Source organism: Kryptolebias marmoratus, linkage group LG20 (assembly GCF_001649575.2).
Source record: "Kryptolebias marmoratus isolate JLee-2015 linkage group LG20, ASM164957v2, whole genome shotgun sequence".
In the NCBI taxonomy this organism is placed as follows: Eukaryota; Metazoa; Chordata; class Actinopteri; order Cyprinodontiformes; family Rivulidae; genus Kryptolebias; species Kryptolebias marmoratus.
In genome coordinates, this window is record NC_051449.1 from 15,071,991 (window position 1) to 15,093,349 (window position 21,359).

Here is a 21,359-nt window from a genome sequence, read left to right on the forward strand (position 1 = left end):
TATATATATATATATATATAAATATAAACACACTCAGAGGCATATGGTTTAAGTACAAAACATGTTACAAAAACCCTTTGTTCAGGATAACAGTTAATGCTTTAATGCTAAGAATAGAAAAATGTGAAAGAAAACAAAAACTGTTAGCAGAGGATGGTTTCGATCCATCGACCTCTGGGTTATGGGCCCAGCACGCTTCCGCTGCGCCACTCTGCTTCGCGGTGTGGGACTTCGTCTCCGCCATATTTGTTGATGTAATACAGCGACCGTCTACAGTTTGGATAGGAGTTTATGTTTTTAGTACAGCGTGTTTTAGTAGCACTTCTGTCGAAACCCGACCTATTTTCGAGGTGGTGTGAAATCGGTAAGCAGTTTAAGTTGATTTGGTTTTGGATTTGAATATCTTGGTATCCGTGGCCTACCTCGTGGTTGTTCGAACAAGCGCTACATTAGCTACCTCAAATGTCTTGTTTTCTTACTGTTAAATTATTTTACGTGTTGAAAGGTAACTAATATATTAATAACACAAATAATTTTATTTATGTATGTAATATATGACGTTAAATAAGACAGCTACAGAATAAACAACGCGTATCAGTTCCTGACCGCCTGCACGTGTAAAACGCAATCGGTAGGTCACCTCTCAGTCTAGCTGCATATTTATAATTTTTTCCAGAAAACGTCTATCTTTAAATATAATACTAAAATAAATGATTACCGAACGATTACCGAAGATTACCGAACGAACGGCTGCATTTGTCGGTTCATGAGGAATGCATGGTTTGGGGCGCCTCAGTTGTCTCTGTGGCGCAATCGGTTAGCGCGTTCGGCTGTTAACCGAAAGGTTGGTGGTTCGAGCCCACCCAGGGACGATCACTTTTTTCTTTTTTCGCTTTTATTTAACGTGATGGAACTTCGGTCACGTTAGTCGGCACCTGAGATGTCTATCCTGTATTTGGTTCACTGGCTTCACAAATACGAGAAACAGGTAAGATGCAGCTCCAGTTTGTGGACAGCAGGGGGCAGCACAACACTGCATTGTATACAGTATACATACGTATATAATAATAGCAACAAAAGAAACAAGTCAAAAGAAAGTCAGGGATGTCAAGGTGAACACAAGTCATTATAGTTCTCTTTTACCTTTCTGATTAGTGGACAGTCAAATTGAGTACATATGCTACTCAAATTCAGTACAAAACCAGACAAAATTTGCCTTTTTCTATAAAAACTTGCATTCCTGTATATGAAATTTGACCAGGATGATTAAATAATCCACAAAGAGTTCAGCCAAAAGCTAAACAGAACATGTTTCCGGAGAAACTGAAAGCTAGGTGATATATTTAGAATCAATATAGTTACAGAAAGGTTGCCAAAAACCTTTGGAGAAAGGACACAGCCAGCCATTATGTCAGATTTGAACTTCTTTAGCGGGGTAAATCCTCTGAGTTTAAAGGACACTTGTTGTACCTTGTTAGTAAGGAGAAAATGATTTGGCAGGAGGAGAAGCATTTAATTCAGCTTAGTTTAATATTATTTAAGCAGGGAAACTCATCACTCATCATTAATCCAAGCTGTTTATTGCCAAGCTGTTTATGCCAAGCTGTTTATGCCAGTACTTTAGATACCTCTGATAACCAAGCGGCCCCACTCCTCAGGACCAGGAGCAGGTGGCTCTACTGGGTTTTTTCCTGTTTAAAACAGAGACCAGTAGTTCTTTTTTTTTTTTTTTAATTTAAGTGTTCAAAAACCAGAGAGATATGAGTACAAGTAAAATACCTAATCCATCTCTTTCTTTTCACCTCGTCTCAGGAGGCAGAAGGGCAACACATGAGCGAGGCGAGTGATGGCTCGGCTTCAGCTGCGAGTGACCCGTCACCGGAGCGAGCGCTGCAGGAGTGAGTCTGCTGAGTCAACAAAAAAACAACCACAAAGGGATGACAGGTAGCTGTCTAAGGAACGTCTCGGAGTCGAGCTGCTTCTGTAGCGTCTGAATGCTTTACGTAAAAACTCTAATGAAGTTCTGACTGAGCTTTGTGTTACTTTTCAGGGAGAAGATAAAAAGCAGAGTTTGTGATCAAGTTTGATTGTCTACTGATCCATTCGTTAGATAAGTTCGGGCAACATTACAGTCTCAAAATGGACAAAACTGTCCCAGTGGTTATATAGAAAATCAAAATCAGATCAATCATTTGTTTTCAGAAGGTCGATAATGGTTCTGTGTGTGTCTGCTACCAAAATATCTTAAGCTAATTTGAATGAAACTTGCAGAAAGTAACTGGAGTCAACTCAGTTCAAGATGGCCGCCAGATGCAATTGAAGAAACACAAACACATTTTTACAGATATCAGGTTAAATTTTGATGCGTTTGTAGCTCTGAGCGTAACTCTCAGCTTTATTTTCTGAAGTCGCCAGGCCTTTCATTTTATTTTACGCATGCCAACATTTCACGTAAAAAGAAGAAAAAAAAAAAAGATGTTAGGATTTGATGAAGCTGATTGTTTGTGAACGCACAGAAAAATCAGCTGAAAATGTAAATAAATGTCCTAACTGCCTTGCAGACAGAGCTGGGGTCGGAGTTATTTACAACAACAGAGTTCAGATCTGTTATTTGGAGGAGTGACGCTGCATTTTCCAGCCTCTTCCATGACCTTTGAACTGGAGCGTGACAGTTTTTTCTGCAGCTCTCTTGATCATGAGAACACAGCTGCGTTTAATCAGGCCATCTGATCAGGATCTGATCCAGGGCTGGGTCTGGGATCAGGCGGAGCAGGAATTTAAATGCTCTTTCAGGCTGAAGTTGAGAGACTGACAGAAGCAGCGATGGGACTTCTCGGAGATGCCGTGGCCTCAGTCGGTGATTTGGTCACCCGAGTCCTGAACTCCTTCACCGACTTCTTTTTAACTCCACCGCTGGCAGCAACGCTTCAATACTTGGAAGCTGCTGAGCTGAAAACTTTGAAAGGAGGTAGGTTTTTTCCTCGTTTGACCCACAAATTAACACTTTAGTACAACATTTCTCACTTTTATCAGTGCCTGAAGTATTGAAAAGAGCCTTTGTTCAGCTGGAACTTTAATCTCTTGCCCAACTCTCACCCTTTCACTGCATTTCCTCAGAGTCTAAGACTTTCAAGGCCAAGACTCTGTGGGAGAAATCTGGAGCTGTTATCATGGCAGTGCGCCGTCCGGGATGATTTCTGTGCAGAGAGGTGAATCAAATTGTTTTCCCAAGCTGCTTTTGCTTGTCCCTAAATTCTTTCTGAAGTTGCTGAGCTGTCTGGCAACTTTTAACCTTTACGAAAATTAAATTCCGCTCATTTATTCAACTCGTTGGTGAGCACCATGTGTCTATAGAGATGGAGTACTTAACTTTTATATTGTTGCTCTACAGTCAAATATTAATCCTTAAGGTGATCAGTGACTCAAAAAGCCACCAATAAATCTAAAAGTCTGACTCGAGTGTCGCAGTGCAACCAAAAACTTACTCAAGAATACATAAAATCTTGTTTTTAAAAAAAGCCAGTGTAACATATTCCAGTTAAAGCTGATTTGAACGGAGATTATTGTGTCTGTTCGCAAAATATCTCATATTCCCAGCTGACCTTAGCCAACACAAAAATAACTCAAACTCAGTCAGTTTTACAGATACTGAGCTAAAGTTGGCTGTGGTAGTAGCTGAGACTCCTTCACAACACACACCCTGAGAGAGGGACTGAGATTGAGCGTACTGTTATTTTAAACATAAAATGATTTAATCTAAAACTCTGGCATGAATGATGGTGGGTGATATGCGTTCCTTCAAGGAACCTTTAGATTGTATTTTGTCCTAAAAGCATCTAACTGAAGGTGTGGGACTTTAATGATGGCGTCTGTTTGTGCAGGAGGCCGCAGAGCTGTCCTCTCTGAAACCCCAGCTGGACCAGCTCGGGGTCCCTCTTTATGCTGTGGTGAAGGAGGACGTCGGCACCGAGGTCCAGAACTTCAGGCCCTTTTTTAGCGGCGAGGTTTTCCTGGACGAAGAGGTGAGTGGAGTATTTTGGGTGTAATGAAGTGACGCATTGACCCGGAGACCAGAAACGTATCAGAGGAACTCCCCTCTGGAGCAGATTCATCCAGTTCTTCTCCTCGTTTCTGGAGAACTCTGAACTCATTCAGTGTTTTTAGGAGAAAACCGCTCAGGTCGGTGTGTCTGGCTGAAGGCTCCTTTGCTTTGCAGAGGCGGTTTTATGGGCCCCGAGAGCGGAAGATGGGGCTCCTGGCGTTCCTGCGTCTTGGAGTGTGGCTGAGCGGCGTGAGGGCCTTCAGAAAAGGCTTCATTGGAAACGTTTTGGGGGAGGGCTTCGTGCTCGGCGGGGTTTTTGTCATCGGACGAGGACAGCAGGTAAAACTGACAGGAATGAACCCAACAGCCAGAACAGTTTTTGTAAAATGTTTTGTTTTGTATTTTTTTTTGTTTTTGTCGCCTTGCAGGGGATTTTCCTGGAGCACAGAGAGGAGGAGTTCGGAGACAAAGTCAACATTTCAGATGTCCTCCGAGCCGCCAGAAAAATCCCACAGGAGCTTTAGAGAGTCCGAACTGTCGGTGTTCGTCTCTGAGGAAACTAAGGAGCAGTTTTGTGTGAGGGATCACGAGGCTTTGGGTGTGTTCATGATGGTCTGGTTTTAAATTCAACAAAAGGAGCAGACCTGATGTTTAACACAGTTTCCTGTATGACTCGACTACAGCTGCATCTGACGGACATTTTGGATCAATAAAACATGCTTTTTGTCCTCGAGTTTGTTGTCGTTCCTCACAGCTGGAAGCAGAAGTTTAACTTTGAGATGTAAGCCGTCGGAAGTTCCTGCCTGGAGGGACAGCTTTATTTATTTTCAAAAATAATAATTTTAGTGACGCTTTCTGCAGCAGTTTCTTTCCCACGTGGGAGGAGATCGCTGCAGACTCAGAGCTTCAAATCTGGCTTTAACTTTGCTTGGGGAAACTTTTATTTTGAAGTTTTAAAAGAAAGCTTACCCCCACTCCTGCCAGTGACATTTTTCAGCTGCTTTGACCTTTCATACATCAATATGTTCAGCTTGCTCACGACTTCTGGTTTCTGTAACTTCTACACTTTTTCAAAAGTTAAACTTTTCAGTCTTCTTCTTTCTCCTTGAAATTAAGAACTTGCTTAATTTTTAGCTGCAGGTTTTGCTGATTTTAAAGTTTAAGCTTATTCTTAACAGAAAATACACATTTTTGTAGTTTGGGTTTAAACACAAAAACAGAGGGGTAAAAGTATATAAATTACATAATTAAAGCCATTTCTGTTGGCTGAGGGGGAAAAAAGAACTTTTTGAGATATTAACTGATGTAAATATTTAGGCATTCCTGTCAAACTCATACCATTTTCTTGATGACATAAAATAGGATATCTCACAACTTTAATATCGCCTCGTTTTATTCTAGGTATTTTAAATCTAGACCGTATTTTGGAGGGGGATAAGAATTTAGGGTCATTTTAAAAACAAAAACAAACCTTCACTGCTTTCTGTACCAAGTCTTCCTTCTTGATGAAAACCACTCTCCCAGGAGAAGTTTGTTTGCTGCCTAAAAGGTAAAAAAAATCATCTCCGTGAGTCTGAAGCCACAGGTTCCAGCTGCTTTCTGCAAGCTCCGCTCCGGAGGGACGCTCGACTGCGTGATGACGTCACGACCACGCTCCGTGCCATTCTCACCAATGACTTATATGGATATAATATATAAGCCATTGATTCTCACGATGTGGCTCACGTCGCTAAGGCAACGTCGGTCTAAGTAAGCCTGGTGTACAAAATAAATAAGCCTCAAAAATAAAACTTTTTTTGGCAAACAAAAAGTGCATTTTAATTTACAGTACTACGCTATTTGCACAAAAAGCATTTAACATGTTTTAAGGTAACACAAGTTACTTTCATTATTGCTTAAAAACTTCAATAATGGGAAACTTCGTTCATTAAAACCTAACATGGCGACAGGTGGGATCGAACAGCCGCTCTTTTCTCCTCTTTTGTCTCCTTTCTCCCTGACGTGGGCTCATCCCAGGGTGGTTCGAGCCCAGGGACGAGTGAGTGAGCGTGAGGTAGTTTATTCTCTCTGCATCCAGAATCCAAGCTGGTCCCATTGGAAATAATATTAACTACATTATTTCTGTTGTTGCTGCTTTTTGAAGACTTGAATTTAACACACTGTTTTCTACTTTGCATGTTAGTTTTTCTTTTTTTCTTTTTCTTTGCAGTCTCCTTCCTACAAATACCACCAAAGAGTTTCAAGTTTGCATACATATGGTTAACTTTTTAATGTGCCGGTCACTGTGAAGATGTAGGTTTAGGAATGAGCTTATTTCTACTCCCTTCTTTATATATTAACTCATTTTCTATATAACCTGTGTGTAGATGTGGGAAGTAGCATGTTGATTGAGAAAATATGACATAAAATATCAAACTATTAATCAAATAATGATTGTTTTTTTCATCCTCCAAAGTTAATAAAAAGTTCTTTCAAAATGTGTTTACTCGCTTTAGTCAGTCCACAAGAGTGAGTTTGTTTAACACCTAATCATATTAGAAAATATGGCGTTACAGAAACAAGGATGATGAAGGTGACGCTGAAGATAAAGCTCGTTCCCTCATCTCCCTCCCCACCCTTTTCCAAACCTGTGCTGCCTCCTCTGCGGTGAGTTTTCCAGTGAAGGCTTGGACCAACGACAAGGAAAACCTAAAAGACTGACGAGTCTCACAGCTCGACACCACTTCTGATTCGAGACACAAAGGTAAGAACAAGGAAATACAATGATCAATTTAGAAAATGTGATCTTGTCACATTGTATTGTGAGGATGAAAAGTTACTTGTAGAACTGCCGTTTATTGTGGCCAATAAAGCAAAACGACAGGAGTTCGCTCCTTCAGATTAATGAGAATTACCAGTTTTATGAATGACATGTTTTTAATGAGGACTCTGTTGTCATTATCTGAGCTTTAGCAACACTTTCATGTATCCAGGGGAAGGTTCAGCTTCTTACTTTATAATGTTACTGATCAACTCACATTTCATTGGTTAAATTTGTTAAACTTAAAAGTTTTAATTAGTTGTTGGAACAACTATAAAATCTTTGTAATTGATGTGTTGTAGAACACGTTGGTTCAACTTTAAATGCATTAAATAAATAATCTGACTCTGACATTAACATAATGATTGTATTCATTCAATAGCAAAACAATAAGGTTGCATATTTTTTTCTTTTATCTGTTTAAATGTTGTTCTTATTCTTTTAGGCTCACAATAGCATAATATATTTGCTGCCAACTAAAAGATTAAAAGGCTTTCGTTGCAAGTGATGTCATATTTCATATGCACATACGTGTTTAAGATGTGCTCAGCATGTCAGACCCCTGATAATCTCAGCCTAATCTGATAAGTAAACTTCAGCCTGGTTTGCAGTAAGTGTGCATGACAAGTGTGTTCTTGTCCACACAGAAGATTTAGATGTGTCACCGTGTTGTGTTTTCCATTCTTGTTGATATTTTCGTAACCTATAAGTAAAAAAAAAATACACATCATTACCTGGAATCATGGAGGTATCGGTGCAGCTTTTTTTACCCAACTCAGATGACACAGATAGTAACCAGCTGCTAAACATTCACATTCGAACAAATACAAACATAACTCTTTCTTTATTTTTTTTCCATGAACCAATTCTGCTTTTAACTGGGGATTAAAATATGGTTCATAAATTGTTTAATAAAATTGAAACATTAGCAGGAAACAAATTGTTTTTGAATCAGATAAGTGAATTTAGGACCTAACCTTAAGCTAGTCTGCAACAAGTTAGGCAAAAATACACATGAATTAAGAAGAAGGAAATCCGACATGGAAAGATACAAAATAAAGACCATTTTGTGACGAGTACAAACTTGCTTTATTACTCAGTTTTCTTCTGCTCTGGTTACTGCAGGCCGTCTCCAGGATGTCTTCGGTTACGCCGGACGAAGAGGAGCTGCCTTTAAATCACACAGGTCAGAGGCAGCAGGCCAATACTGCTGTGTGTAAATTAATAATAATAAAAAAACATTTAGTTTTTAAGCTTGATGTCATATCAGGGAAACTTTCTTACAAACATCTGTAACTGTTTCTGTTACAAAACTCTTTCTCTCCATTTAAATCATTGAATTTTCCTCTGTGTTCATTGTTTTTAATGTTTGCTGTTTGGAGTTTCTTTGTATGGATCTCTGAACTTACTACATTTCCCAACAAATGGCTTCGCTGCTCTCCTGAGTGCTCATTTCTGAAGATTAAATCCTCCTCGGCTGCGTTAGACAACAGAAAACCTTCACTAACTGAGTCCAGGACATCCAGTTTTTTTTTTGTTTGTTTTTGTGGAACATGAAACAGAAAGCTTTCAGCTTTAAGCCGTCAGCAGCAATTAATTGGATGACTCTGGGTTAGGAAGTAGACATTCTGTGTGGTTTAATCTTTGATTTGATCGAGCATAAAACAGATTATGTCTTTGTGTTACCATTTACTGTAGCCTGCTGTGCATCCTCATTCAGCTTATGGTTGCTTTTGTCAACAATTTCTGCTTTAGAATATAAAAGATACATGTTTTTTTTAAAAGTTGGAATATTTTTATTAAAGGTGAACATTAATATTTGAATGTCTGCATGAAGTAATCTTTTTATGGTTGTTTCTTTGTGTATCCAGGTCCAAAAGGTGTCATCAATGACTGGCGAAGGTTCAAGCTGGACAGCGTGGATCAGGCTGTCCCTCAAAGAAAGAGAGAGCTGCTGAGACAAATGTCCAATCCTCGAGAGGACGACAAGGACAGAGCCAACAGAAAGGTGTGTGGGAACGCACAGAGCCGCCCGTGGCTCGGTAACATACACATAAACAACTACATTAGGTTTACCAGAGGCTCAGACAGTAAGACACATTGCTTTTTCCTCAGATGAGCGCTCAGGAGTATGAACTGATCCAAAATGAGGACGAGCACGGCCTGAAACGCTACAGGAAACAGTGCATGCAGGAAATGCACGAGCGCCTGAGCTTTGGGCCGAAGTTTGAGTGCGTCCTCGAGCTCGAGAGCGGCGAAGCCTTCCTGGAGGTGATAGAGAAGGAGCATCGGCTGACCCTGGTGGTGGTCCACATCTACCAGCACGGTGTCAAAGGTCAGGGGTTTGCCTTTAATTCACACATTTAAGTCCTAATTCATCATTTGACCCTGCATTCCAGCCACATATCTCTGTTTCCTTCTCCAGGCTGTGAGCAGCTGAACTCGTGTCTGGACTGTCTGGCAATGGAGTACCCCACTGTTAAATTTTGTCGCATTGATGCCGTGGCAACGGGGGCTGCAGAGCGCTTCTCCTCTGAGGTTCATGAACTGTTTGGATCATTTTTAAGCAAAATTTGAGAAGAATAGATGAAAAATCCCACTATAATCTCTGTGAGGACAGTGGTACAACACTTAAGCTGTGTATTCTTTTTGTTGTCAGAGTTACGTTATTTGCAGGCTTATTGTTAAAAGGAACTGTAAAGTTATAAAAACTTTAATGAGTCCCAGCTTAACAGTTTGTGCAACCTTTGGAGCAAACATTATTTGGTAAAGTTTTAAAGGTCTGGCTTAACTTTAAAAGTTAATCATTTTAATTTTAGACTATGTCCAATTTTTGGTCATTTCTTTCTGCTAGTCTGTCTATAACTTTTTGTATACTCCTGTTAATAAAAGGTGGATTTTACCGGCCACAACCTGAAAATTCGACAATAGCAGGCCTGGATATACACCTAAAATCCTGTTTTTAGTGTCCTTACAAAACATTTAAACTGATTTTAGAAAACAGCATACTATAGGTGATCTGTTGTTGTCTCCTGTACGAAAATGAGTTTAAAATACTTTAAATGAAGTAAAGAGTCCTGCCACCTGTAGATTTTATGTGCATCGGCGCAGTGGTAAAGGCATTGTTACTATTTTGCGATCAACAGCTATGTTTTCATTCCTGTTCTTGTCTTTCCAGGTTGTTCCTGCCCTGCTGGTCTACAAGGCCGGCGAGCTGCTGGGTAATTTCCTGGCTGTTACCAAACACTTCAGCGAGGAGTTCTTTGCGACGGACGTGGAGGCATTTCTCAATGAATACGGCCTCCTGCCTGAGAAAGAGTTTGCTGTGTGTGCTGACGATGAAGATGATGCAGGAGATGTGGAGTAGTAGTAGAAGAAGAAGAAGAAGAAGGAAAGAAAAGGCCATAAAAGGATGAGATACATTGAGGAACACACGTAAATAAAGCGCAAACAATAAACATATAATAGTAACCATGCACACGGCACATCATGATTGTATCTTTAGAAGCATTTAGGTATAAATGAAAAGATTGAGGACATTTGTGCTGAAATACTGCTTGACATGAAGTCACACCGTTACACTCCAATAAAGGTGTCTGTCTGTGTAAAGGTTTGAACAACAGGAAGTCATTTTAACAGGTCAACATATGACTTCTGTGGTAAATATTATATGTGGTGCATCTTTTATTAGGTCTGCTTGGCCAATGAGAATTTATCTGACTAAAAAGCTTCTATAAATAAGGTTTGGGTTGAAAAAGGTTTTAATAATGTGTATGTGACCCTGTGGTTAGGATTTAAATTACAATGTTTTAAATCAAGTAGGACGTTTTGTTTTTGGCATTAATCAAACATGAAAATGTGATAGTTTTTAAATTGTAAAAATGCTATTTTACTTTTAATGCCAAGGTCTATTTTCCCCATAAAAAGGATAATAATAATAAGGTTGTTAAATACTATTACTGAGAAAGAAAACCAAACTCAGTAGCAGCTGTGCTTTTCATGCGCTCTCTTGATATTGACCTCAAAACATTACATTCAGCTTTTTGGTCAGCTGGACAATAGGTCATACATGGATTAGATATTTTATTGATCCTTTGAGGGAAACTGGTTTGCCACAGCAGCAGACGTGTTCAAAATTAAAAGCATTAAAATCAATGTTCATAATAAACAATAAACAACAGCAACAAAAAACATTGAACAAAATATATTTTTTCAACTCTGTAGCTAAAGTTTGAACCCATTTACTGACACTTAAAATCAGAGCATATTTTCAAACTAACATCTTCATAGACTATAGACAGCCTTTTACAATTTAAACTGTGTAAACATGCAGATGTTTGTGTTACAATAAAGATATTCTTATCCTTATGTGTTTTCTTATTTATTTATTTGACTTGGGCAAGTTTACTTAGGCACAAAGAGAGGAAGCCTTGAACTGGGAGCATTCTCTAGTCTATTTGGGCTGAGTTAAATGTGACATTTAGGTTTAAGCAGCAAGCAAAATTCCTAAAGAAATAGGTTTACACTGAAAAAGATACAGTATAAGTTAATTGAGCAGTAAATGATTAAACAATTATTATTTTTGTTGTTTTCTATCTATCTATCTATCTATCTATCTATCTATCTATCTATCTATCTATCTATCTATCTATCTATCTATCTATCTATCTATCTATCTATCTATCTATCTATCTATCTATCTATCTATCTATCTATCTATCTATCTATCTATCTATCTATCTATCTATCTATCTATCATTTATTTTGCATTATACTCCAGCCCAGGAGGTGGCGGTAGTGCACCTTAATGTAAACACCATTTGTCATTAAACAAAGGAAGAAGAGTTGCATATTGACAGTGTTCGCTCTCTTGTGGGTATCACGCGTATTTATGTGGTTGTGATTTATTCAGTGGACCCATCAGATGAGGTTAAACTATTAAAATACTTTCAAATCCGAAGCCTTAAATTTGAAGAAGATGCAGGATGACGCGCGGTACCTTAAACGGTGAGGAGATTATTTCATACAGTGGGGTAGATTTCAAACGCTGCTCTAATTTATCTAATTTTTAAACATTTTCAGTATAACATACAGCACCGATTCAGTTACAGCAGATGTAATTATTTACCTTATATTTTTTTTTGGATGATACTAAACACGGGTTTTTGAAATTCTCGGAATTTTAGCGTGCAGCCAACTCAGTGAGTGCGGCTGTCTGCTTAGATAGCCCACCACACTCAACGACAAATTTGAGGAATTTAATGTTTACACACTCCTCAGGTCCCTGAAGCATCAATTAAAACATTTCTTATAAACTCATGTAAACCATGGCTATTTACTTATTCATTCGGCATTAGTTAAATCCATCTAGTAGCTACTAGTTAAAAAAATCACATCTTGAACTTAATAAGGTGCCTTCTTCGATCAATCATGCCCCCTCACACACCGTTCCTTCGTGTTAGCGCTGCCTAACTAAAGCTTATCTGTTCAAATATGTACAAGGGATCAGCTTGTTTCGCTGTGATTTTTAACTTTAACATTGTAAAAAGTTGTCCAAGCTCAATTTAAGGCATTTTATCTCCTGCCACTTAAAAAAACATTGAACTGTTCCAGGGAGAGGAAGGGTTCCTGGGAAATCTGGGTTACTGCTAATCCAGCTAGCTAGAATTAGCTTCTGTGATTAGCACGGTAGGAAGCTAATAAGCTAATAAGCAGCCCTTTTCATTTTTGTTTATTACGTGGCAATGAGTTTGGCTATTTAATGTTCTCATTTATGTCGTATTTCCTATTAGCTTGTTACTCGGTGCAGTCATATGTTTCTTACTGGGCGTGTCCCCCTCCTGGTAACTGTGATGCTATGGTGCATAAATAAAAACAACAAACTAATTGCTGCCACTACTACTACTACTACACTACTGCTACTAATAGTAAAAAATAATAACATGTTGGTAAACTTAGGTTCAGAGCAGTAAATACCATTAATAGTAGCAGTATTGATTACATATTATTATTTTTGCCATAGAAAAGTGACTGCAGGCAGTTTGGACGTCCATCCCACAGAGAAGGCCCTGGTGGTCCATTATGAGGTGGAGGCATCGATCCTGGGGGAGAATGGAGGTCCTGTGCTGGGTGAACGCAAGGAAGGACAAAAAATGTGCGTAAACCTCTGGTTTTCCCTCTTACAACACAGATCATTTTCATCTTGTTTAGAGTTGAGCCATGTTTATATTCTCTTCTCTCTGAGTTAATCAGTTAATGGAAGGAATTGTATTAAGGCTGATAACTACAATCAAAACTTTGACAATTGAAAAAATCAAAAATGTGCTGCTTGGTTGGTATATTAGTTTGTTCAGTGGTATGGTTAATTGTTAGGAACTAATGATAGGCTAGTTTTGCGGCTTTATTTAGGTTTTGCAATCATTGGTAGTAATGACTCTTTAGAAACTATATAGTGAAGGTTGTGGTTTTATAAAACTAATAGTGATCAAAGTCAGCTTGCATGCTGTGTGTCATCCTTCTCTGTATTTTCTTTCCCCCCTCCAGTATCCGTGTGAAAAGCCTGTCTCCTACAACAGATGTGGCAGCTTTGGCCAGGAAAGTGGTGGAGGAGTGTAAACTCATCCCGTCTTCCCGTTTGCCCCAGGTGGAGCAGCTCCTCTACTACCTGCAGAACAGGAAATCTTCTCCAGTGGAAGGCAGAGGTGATGAAGGCAGTCATTATTTAATTTATTTTAAATTCCTGTCATGTCTTAACATTAACATTCTTAACAACTAGGCAATAAACTATCAACATGTAGGCATTGTTTAACACTGATAGTTTAAAGCAGTAAATATCAGATAAATATGAAGGTGTACGATTACAGGAATGCTAACATTTTTCCTCTCTAATCTATGAGTTAGTTAATAAAATGCAGTTTTTAACTTGTTTTTTTTTATCATCAGTGGAAAAGAAAGAGAAAAAAGCAGTAAGACCCAAAGACCTGACACCATTTGAAGGAATGGAGGTAACAATATTACTACATTTCATTCTCATAAATGTTTGCAGTGCGTGATTCAAGCAGGATGTCTTTTTACTTTTGTACTTGTATTTTTTATAAAGTAGTCAAATATTGAACTTTGCACAACAGTTTAGACAAAACTGTTGATATCCTGTTTAAGTATTAGTAATAAAAAAGTGCTACACACGACTGCTAAAAGAATCGAACCAAAATGCTTTGAAACTCTATGTTAAAGCTGATTTTATGTACTTTTATTATTTTTTACTTTTGTGCAGCTGAACGAGGAGTCGAGTATAACCAAAATGGATGAGTACGTCGAGCTGCTTTATGAAGGCATCCCAGAGAAGATCAGAGGCTCTGCTCTCATTTTGCAGCTCGCTCGCAACCCCGATAACCTGGAGGAGCTGCTGCACAACGGTACATTTTCCCTCCTCCCGCTGATGCAGTTCACACTTTACTCAACGTTTTTAAAATTTCTGATTCTCAGCTACTAAACAAAAACTAATAACTAGTATTGATTTGTTTGTTTATCTTGTGCTACAATCTCCTGCACCTTTATTCACAGTGAAAACTGCCCGTTTGTTTGTATCTACAGAAGCAGCTTTAGGTGCTCTGGCTCGAGTCCTGAGGGAGGACTGGAAACAGAGTGTGGAGCTGGCTACCATTATCATTTACATCTTCTTCTGCTTTTCCAGGTAACACTTACACTCATCCTGTCAATACACACACAATGTCATGCATGTTTAATATATCTTTTTGCATCTTTCCCTCCAGTTTCTCTCAGTTCCACGGATTGGTGAGTCACTATAAAATCGGAGCGTTGTGTATGGGCGTGGTGGAGCATGAGCTGAAGAGGTACGACGTGTGGCGCGAGGAGCTGCGCAAGAAAAACAAGGCTTATATCCTTTTTTTTTTTTTGCTGTTCTTTGCCACTTTAGTCTGCAGTAGTTGCACGTTCCTTCTCTGTTGTACCTGATGTACACTGAAAGTTTTTCCCTAACAATCCTTTGTGTACGTGAGTCGGCACCAGAAAATGGTTCTTTAAGAAGAGACCAGGACAAAGCTCTGAGAAAATACCAAGGCCTTCTGGCTAAGCAGGAGCAGCTGCTCAGAGGTGACACAAAAAACAAACTTTTTCTTTATATCGCTCACAGTTATCTCCACCAGCAGCTTTACTTATCACAGATTTTTCTTATCCATTGTTTATCTTCCACATAATCAGTGTTTTTGCTCCTCTTCTTGTTGGTAGCTAAAACCAAATATGACATATAGCTTTGATTTCTCCTTCTTCTAGTATCTCTTTACCTGCTGCTGAATCTGGCGGAGGACACGAGGACGGAGCTGAAGATGAGGAATAAAAACATTGTTGGATTGCTGGTCAAAGTTCTTGAACGAGATGATGAGGAGCTGCTGGTCCTGGTCGTTTCCTTCCTCAAAAAGCTGTCAATCTTCCTGGAGAATAAGAACGACATGGTGAGTGGAGGGATGGGAACAAAAAAAAAACAACAAAGTCTTGTGCTTATTTTCATCAAGTAGGCAAGCAGTAAGAGTCAAGGTATCAATATGACAAACTAGAACTTAGCTAATAATGCATATCCTGTCTGATTGCAATTTTTATTCACTGATTTGATCATATTTTATCCATCCCATTGTACATGTTTCAGCTGAATGTCCTTCTTTCAGCTTTGATGTGATTGTTTTGGGTCTGTGCCCTGCAGGCTGAACTGGATACTGTGGAGAAACTGGCGCGTCTCATTCCCTGTGAACACGAGGACTTGTTAAATCTGACTCTGCGTCTGCTGCTCAACCTTTCTTTTGACTCCGGACTCAGAGCCAAGATGGTGGAAGTTGGGCTGTTACCTAAACTGACAGCGTTGTTGGGTAACGATGCGCTCTGACACGGCAGCACATCACACATTATGCTCCATCCATGGTACAGCAGCACCATCAGGAAGCTGACCTCTGTGTTTTTATTGAAATGTGTAAGACTAGGACATGTCATTTATATATCAAAACCTTCAGCTCATTAAAGACATGGGTGCTACGACTTTACGGTTATCATAACTTTTATACTTTTCAAAATATTTAACTTTATCAACATCCCCATAGAAATACATTAGCATCTCTTCAATTTTTTCATGAACATATTTTTCTTTGACATTTGCTTTAGTATACTTGCTCTGTTTTTGCCTGATTCTACTTTTAGCTTTTAGCTAACCCTTTGATTTAGTGTTTAGCTAGCATTTTTTACATTTAGCTTTTAGTTAGCCTTTTGCCTCCATCGTTACCATCATAACTTCATACTGAATCTGGACTTTTATCTTGTTTCATAAGTGATGCCCAAGCTTACATCGTGTAAGACAAAGTCATATGTTCAGCTTTGCTCAGTGATAAGTGAATATCTTGATAGTTATGCATCTTTGTTTTGCAGGTGATGAGAACAACTGGCAGGTAGTCATGCGCATCCTGTACCACATCAGCATGGACGACCGCTTCAGAGGCATGTTCGTTTACACTGACTGCATCCCTCAGGTACAGTAAGATCCGCTTATATTGGTGCCGATTTTTAGTTCCTGACTCTGGGCTGAAAATGTGCTCGTGTCCGAAATTAGCTAATGCAAATGCTGTATGACCACGATGGGGAGGAAATAGAAGCTGAGCTCATCTCCATCTGCATCAACTTGGCTGCAAACAAGAGGAATGCACAGCTCATGTGTGAAGGTAGTTCACTTTTTGCACCAGTTGATATTTTATCAGTAAAAACAGAGAAATCTGGAGTCTGTGTTCCTCTCTGTTTTATTTTGTGCAGGAAATGGACTGAAGATGCTCATGAAGAGAGCTCTGAAGACAAAAGACTGCCTCTTGATGAAGATGATCAGAAACATCTCGCAGCACGACGGTTCAACCAAACCGCTCTTCATTGTAAGTAATAATGTACACAATGAGAAGAGGTTCAATTAAGTTTTTTTATTTGCAAACCAAGGTATTTTTTAGGTTTAGTAAAAGAGTTTTATTGACTCATGATGTGAATATCTTCTGTCAGGACTACGTGGGTGACCTGGCAGCTGAGATCCGTGCTGAGGAAGAGGAGGAGTGGGTTCTGGAGTGTCTGGGAACGCTGGCCAACCTCATCATCCCTGACCTGGACTGGGAGTTGTTGCTGAAGGAGTACAACCTGGTGCCTTTCCTCAAAGACAAACTCAAACCAGGTGCAGACTAGACGCTACCAAACATTGTTGACTGTCATGTTATTTCTAGGAAATGGAAAATATTTACAATACATGTACAATAACAAAACAGATCTGCACCATAAATTGTTTTATATTATATTTGAGCTATGTTTCTTAAGTCCCCTTTTTAAAAGATGTGAAATTGTTAAGAATGGTAGATGACAAGGACTTTACTATTAGCCAACATAATTAACTTTTCAAAGACAGCCTGCAGCAACATCCTCACAAATTATTTAGTGAAATGTTCAATGAAAGTTTTTAAACTTATAATTACACAGAGGAGCCAATTACTTTGTCTCAAATGGGTCATGGAACTCAGCTTTATTATTATTTTTTTATTTTTTTTGTATTTCAGGCTCAGCAGAGGATGACCTCATCCTGGAGGTGGTCATAATGATCGGAACCGTATCCATGGATGACGCCTGCGCCGTCATGTTGGCTAAATCTGGCATCATTCCTGCCCTTATTGAGCTCCTGAATGGTGAAACACCCACCTGTGGATTTGTCGAAAATACAGATTGTGTTTATGGTTGTTCCCAGCTCTCACTTCATATGTTTTCTTTTTTCCTTTTTCAGCCCGTCAAGAGGATGATGAGTTTGTGTGTCAGATTGTTTACGTCTTCTATCAGATGGTGTTTCACCAAGCTACCCGGGACGTCATCATCAAAGACACTCGTATCCTTCCCAGAGTTCACTGTGCAACAATCTTAGATAAGCCAGAGCTTTCAGCACAGTTAGCTGGGTTTTAGTTTCACAGGCTGTAACGCTTCTGTAGTTTTTCTTTAACCCTTTCTGCAGAGGCTCCAGCTTACCTGATAGATCTTATGCACGACAAGAACACTGAGATCAGAAAAGTGTGTGACAACACTCTGGACATTATTGCTGTGAGTGCACTTTGTTTCTGATGAAAACGTGTCAGGTAGCATCTTTGAGAAGCTGAAGTACCACACTGGGATTAAAACACACCCTGCGCTGCTTGTATCTGTCTCTAATATTTATATTTTTTACTTTAAGGAGTATGATGAGGAGTGGGGGAGGAAGATCCAGTCGGAGAAATTCCGTTTCCACAACAACCAGTGGCTGGAGATGGTTGAGAGTCGCCAAGTCGATGAGCCTGAGCCGTATCTCTACGATAATGACAACGAGAGGACGGATCTGTTCTACAGCGCAGGTACGGGCAAAAAAAACCCAACAAAGATATACTGACCTTAAATCAAAGGCTGAAGCAGTGTGAGGGACTGAGGGTTTTAGAGCTTGTTGCAGTCAAAACATGTTTAACTAATTTGTTTTTCACCATATTTCACACCAGAAGATATATTACTGTTTGTACATTTGCTCCACTGCAGAAAACAGAATTTAAACGTATTTGGAGGAAACCATTCAGAGGATTTTCAGACGTTCGTCGGAACGTTTCCTCTGGTTGAGTTCACACTGATAAGGATTTAAAGTGACATTGTAATTCCTCCATCACACATCGGCTCAGTAAACCAACAAATAAAGTGTTGTTAAACACTTTAGCGTACAAGGCAACGAGCATTATGTATTTCCCCAAAGCATGCTACTTTAATTTTATAAGTTTTTGGGTCAGTGTTGATATGTAGGACTCATTTAGTTGTGAAAGTAACTTCATGATAGTTTTATTTAGAAAAGACTGATACAGTCTGCAACAATGATAAACGTTTGGATCATTTATGTGCCCGTCTTCTGTATTCTTATGTGAATCTGCTTCCAGATGGAATAACTCCAGCAGATGGCTCTGTCAGTCCAGATTTCTTCAGTGACCTGCAGCCACAGAACGGAGACTCACACCTTGCAGGGTGAATTAAAATAAATAAATAAATAAATAAAAACACCACAAAATGGGGCTCAAATTAATCCAATCTTACATCTGTTCTAATCCCCCTCAGGTTCCACATTAATAAACTAACTCTCTTTGCTCTGTGTCTGTTCCTGTATCAGAGATGTGGGCGACGTCTTCGACCAGACCAGCTCGTCTCCTGGACGACCCGTCACTGCGTATGGCTTCAGACCCGACGAGCAGCCTTTCTACCAGTACTCATAGGCACCACGTGTTTGGTTCTGCACATCTTCTCATCTTAAGCTCATTCCGCATCTGTCGTTGTGCATGTCTAGTTTCATCGCTTCTTCAGCCGTCAACATGACTGAATTTCCTGTAGTTGCAGACAGTTGTCACACAAGCTGAAGTGAAGGTTTCAGATAAGGACTGAGGCGTTAGAGCTGCAGGTTTTCACCGGCTCTGCTGTCAAACTGTCACTTTTTATTTGGTCACCAGGATCTCACACTGATTATCTTACAGTTAGCAAATACTATTCAAAATAGAGCACTCTTACTGGTTTTAGTTGTCAGGTTTGCATGTTTTAACTATTCAATAATTAATATTTAATAATACTTTAAACCTACATAGACAGGAGGAAAAAAGTGTAAAGATTTGATTTCCACATTGTTTCTCTAACATCGCTCTTAAAGATGAGGTCAGGATCTCACTGTGGGTCAAAAAACACTCAATATTTAATGACATATTTATGCTTTCACTATAAAGCAGTAGTAAGACATGGATAAGACTAGTATAATGATTGTTGAGTCTGCTTCATGCTATTGTGTAATTAGGTGAATTGTTTTGGTTTTTTTTCGAGGTTGAGAAGTCTCAAGTGTTGTTTCTCTGTGAGTTGGAATCTGAAAGGTTTGCTCTCTGCTCCAACTCTGTCAAAGAGCCACAGTTGTCTTAAAAGCAAGCTCTAAACTGAACTGGAGTTCTTAACAGTGTAATTCCTAAAATAATGTCGTCACAGCTTGGGATGCTTTCAGTCAGACCGGTCAGTTTAGAGAAAAACTTAGATTTTTCTAACCTCAGTCAAAATGATCTGAACTGAAACATAAAATCAAGAACACTAAACAAAAACCAGTCAAACTAATTGCTGACAGTTCAGTCAGGAGTTCGGTTTAGATTTGGTGTTGATTTGTTTACCCACAAGCCTGCAGCACAGATGGAGAGTCATGACAGATTTTTAGTTTCTTCTTAAAAATGTGAGCTCTTCAACACCATCCTATCCTGAGACCAGTAAACTTGCATGAAATCTTTATTAAACCTAACTTTAGTCCTTCTGAAGAGAATGAAGGCTGGAAACGAAGACTGTTAAGTGTCACTCAACCCATGTTAGGTGTGTTTGTCACCTCTGATATATTTATATTTAGTTCTCCGAGTAAAAATCTGAGTTTAAACCTGGCAGAGAATTACCTACAAAGGTCGGCTGTCTTTTGCCAGCACATAACTCGGTCCATTTAGAGCATCATATACGTCACTGATGTCAAACCTCAGCAGTATTACTTTTTTTTTTTTTTGTCCACAAAATCAAACATTAAATCCTTGTCTCTGCAGAGGAAGTGGGACATATGTGTCCAACTCCAAAATAAAATACTGCTTTTGAGCCACAGCAGTACAGCCCTGAGTCTGCATCTGTCTCTGTGAACGCCACAGTGATGCACCAACTCTAACACTAAGATCAGATCATTTTATCTGATTAAACCGGGGTTCTCAGAGTCGCATGCAGTATCGCCAAAAACTAGAGCTCCACTGAATAAAGTACTTATAAAGAGGGTGACTGATGATCCGTCTGCAGGACACTGACTAATGTTATCTCTAGGCATATTTTGCACATATAGTTTCTTCTCAGTGCATGTTTTACTGTCAGAATTATTTATCTGAATATTTTATGTTTTTGTAAATAGATCTAATTGTTACTCATAAAGTCACTGTAAATAGAAGCAGTCAGTAGTATAGAAAGATTTTCCATCTCATACTCATTTATCCTCAGGTTCTTTTAATAAAAAAGAAATAATCCCAGTTCATATGACTTGTCATTTGTTCTGTTTTATTTTGTTTTTACCCAGTGGAGCTGTGTTCATTCTGTCTTTACTCAGGGTCTTTTAAAAGTTCAGGAAGTTAACTTTGTGAACATTTTCAATAAACTAAAGCAAAGTCACTTACTGACAAAGGCCGCCCCAATAATCAACATTTAAAATGTAGAATCTTAACATTTGATACGAAAAAGACCAAATAGTTAAAATACTAAATCAAAACTAAATTGCTCAAACTTTATAGGAACATCTTAGTTTTTGTTTTTTTTATATTTACCCTCTTCCCTGAAGTACAAATATTTGGACATTAATAAGCTTTTTATATTAACTCTTAGATTCACAGATTTTATCAAACGCAGACCAAACAGTTTGGGTTGAATCATTTGCCCACTGTCGTTTAATGAGGTGGTAAT

At 39.0% G+C, this 21,359-nt stretch overlaps 2 protein-coding genes, 2 non-coding genes and 1 pseudogene across 4 annotated transcripts; 4 read left to right on the forward strand and 1 right to left on the reverse strand.

Moving 5' to 3' along the window:
• Positions 1–144: 144 nt before the first annotated feature.
• Positions 145–216, reverse strand: trnam-cau. Its single transcript has one exon. It is a non-coding gene; the product is annotated as a tRNA-Met (tRNA).
• Positions 210–4,775, forward strand: LOC108239553 (annotated as a pseudogene).
• On the forward strand, positions 799–872 carry trnan-guu. The gene has a single exon. It is a non-coding gene; the product is annotated as a tRNA-Asn (tRNA).
• Positions 4,776–6,652: 1,877 nt separating the features above from the next.
• pdca (phosducin a) lies at positions 6,653–11,210 on the forward strand. The gene is made up of 6 exons (XM_017422296.3): positions 6,653–6,785; positions 7,968–8,028; positions 8,714–8,850; positions 8,958–9,177; positions 9,268–9,380; positions 10,021–11,210. The coding sequence occupies exons 2-6, from the start codon at positions 7,980–7,982 to the stop codon at positions 10,207–10,209; spliced, it is 708 nt and encodes a 235-aa protein (XP_017277785.1). The 5' UTR covers positions 6,653–6,785; positions 7,968–7,979; the 3' UTR covers positions 10,210–11,210.
• Positions 11,211–11,682: 472 nt separating this feature from the next.
• Positions 11,683–20,937, forward strand: LOC108239531 (kinesin-associated protein 3). Its single transcript, XM_017422295.3, has 20 exons — positions 11,683–11,849; positions 12,865–12,996; positions 13,386–13,543; positions 13,785–13,846; positions 14,116–14,257; positions 14,436–14,535; positions 14,615–14,739; positions 14,856–14,954; positions 15,135–15,313; positions 15,559–15,721; positions 16,272–16,372; positions 16,453–16,561; positions 16,650–16,762; positions 16,884–17,049; positions 17,426–17,551; positions 17,647–17,745; positions 17,869–17,954; positions 18,085–18,241; positions 18,803–18,887; positions 19,030–20,937. The coding sequence occupies exons 1-20, from the start codon at positions 11,821–11,823 to the stop codon at positions 19,130–19,132; spliced, it is 2,334 nt and encodes a 777-aa protein (XP_017277784.1). The 5' UTR covers positions 11,683–11,820; the 3' UTR covers positions 19,133–20,937.
• Positions 20,938–21,359: the final 422 nt, after the last annotated feature.

Coding starts and splice junctions, on each gene's coding strand:
- pdca (XM_017422296.3), top strand. CDS start 7,980: ATGTCTTCGGTTACGCCGGACGAAGAGGAGCTGCCTTTAAATCACACA. Junction 8,029..8,713: donor GCTGCCTTTAAATCACACAG/GTCAGAGGCAGC, acceptor TTGTGTATCCAG/GTCCAAAAGGTGTCATCAAT. Junction 8,851..8,957: donor AGGACAGAGCCAACAGAAAG/GTGTGTGGGAAC, acceptor CTTTTTCCTCAG/ATGAGCGCTCAGGAGTATGA.
- LOC108239531 (XM_017422295.3), top strand. CDS start 11,821: ATGCAGGATGACGCGCGGTACCTTAAACG. Junction 12,997..13,385: donor CGCAAGGAAGGACAAAAAAT/GTGCGTAAACCT, acceptor TCCCCCCTCCAG/TATCCGTGTGAAAAGCCTGT. Junction 18,242..18,802: donor GGATCTGTTCTACAGCGCAG/GTACGGGCAAAA, acceptor ATCTGCTTCCAG/ATGGAATAACTCCAGCAGAT.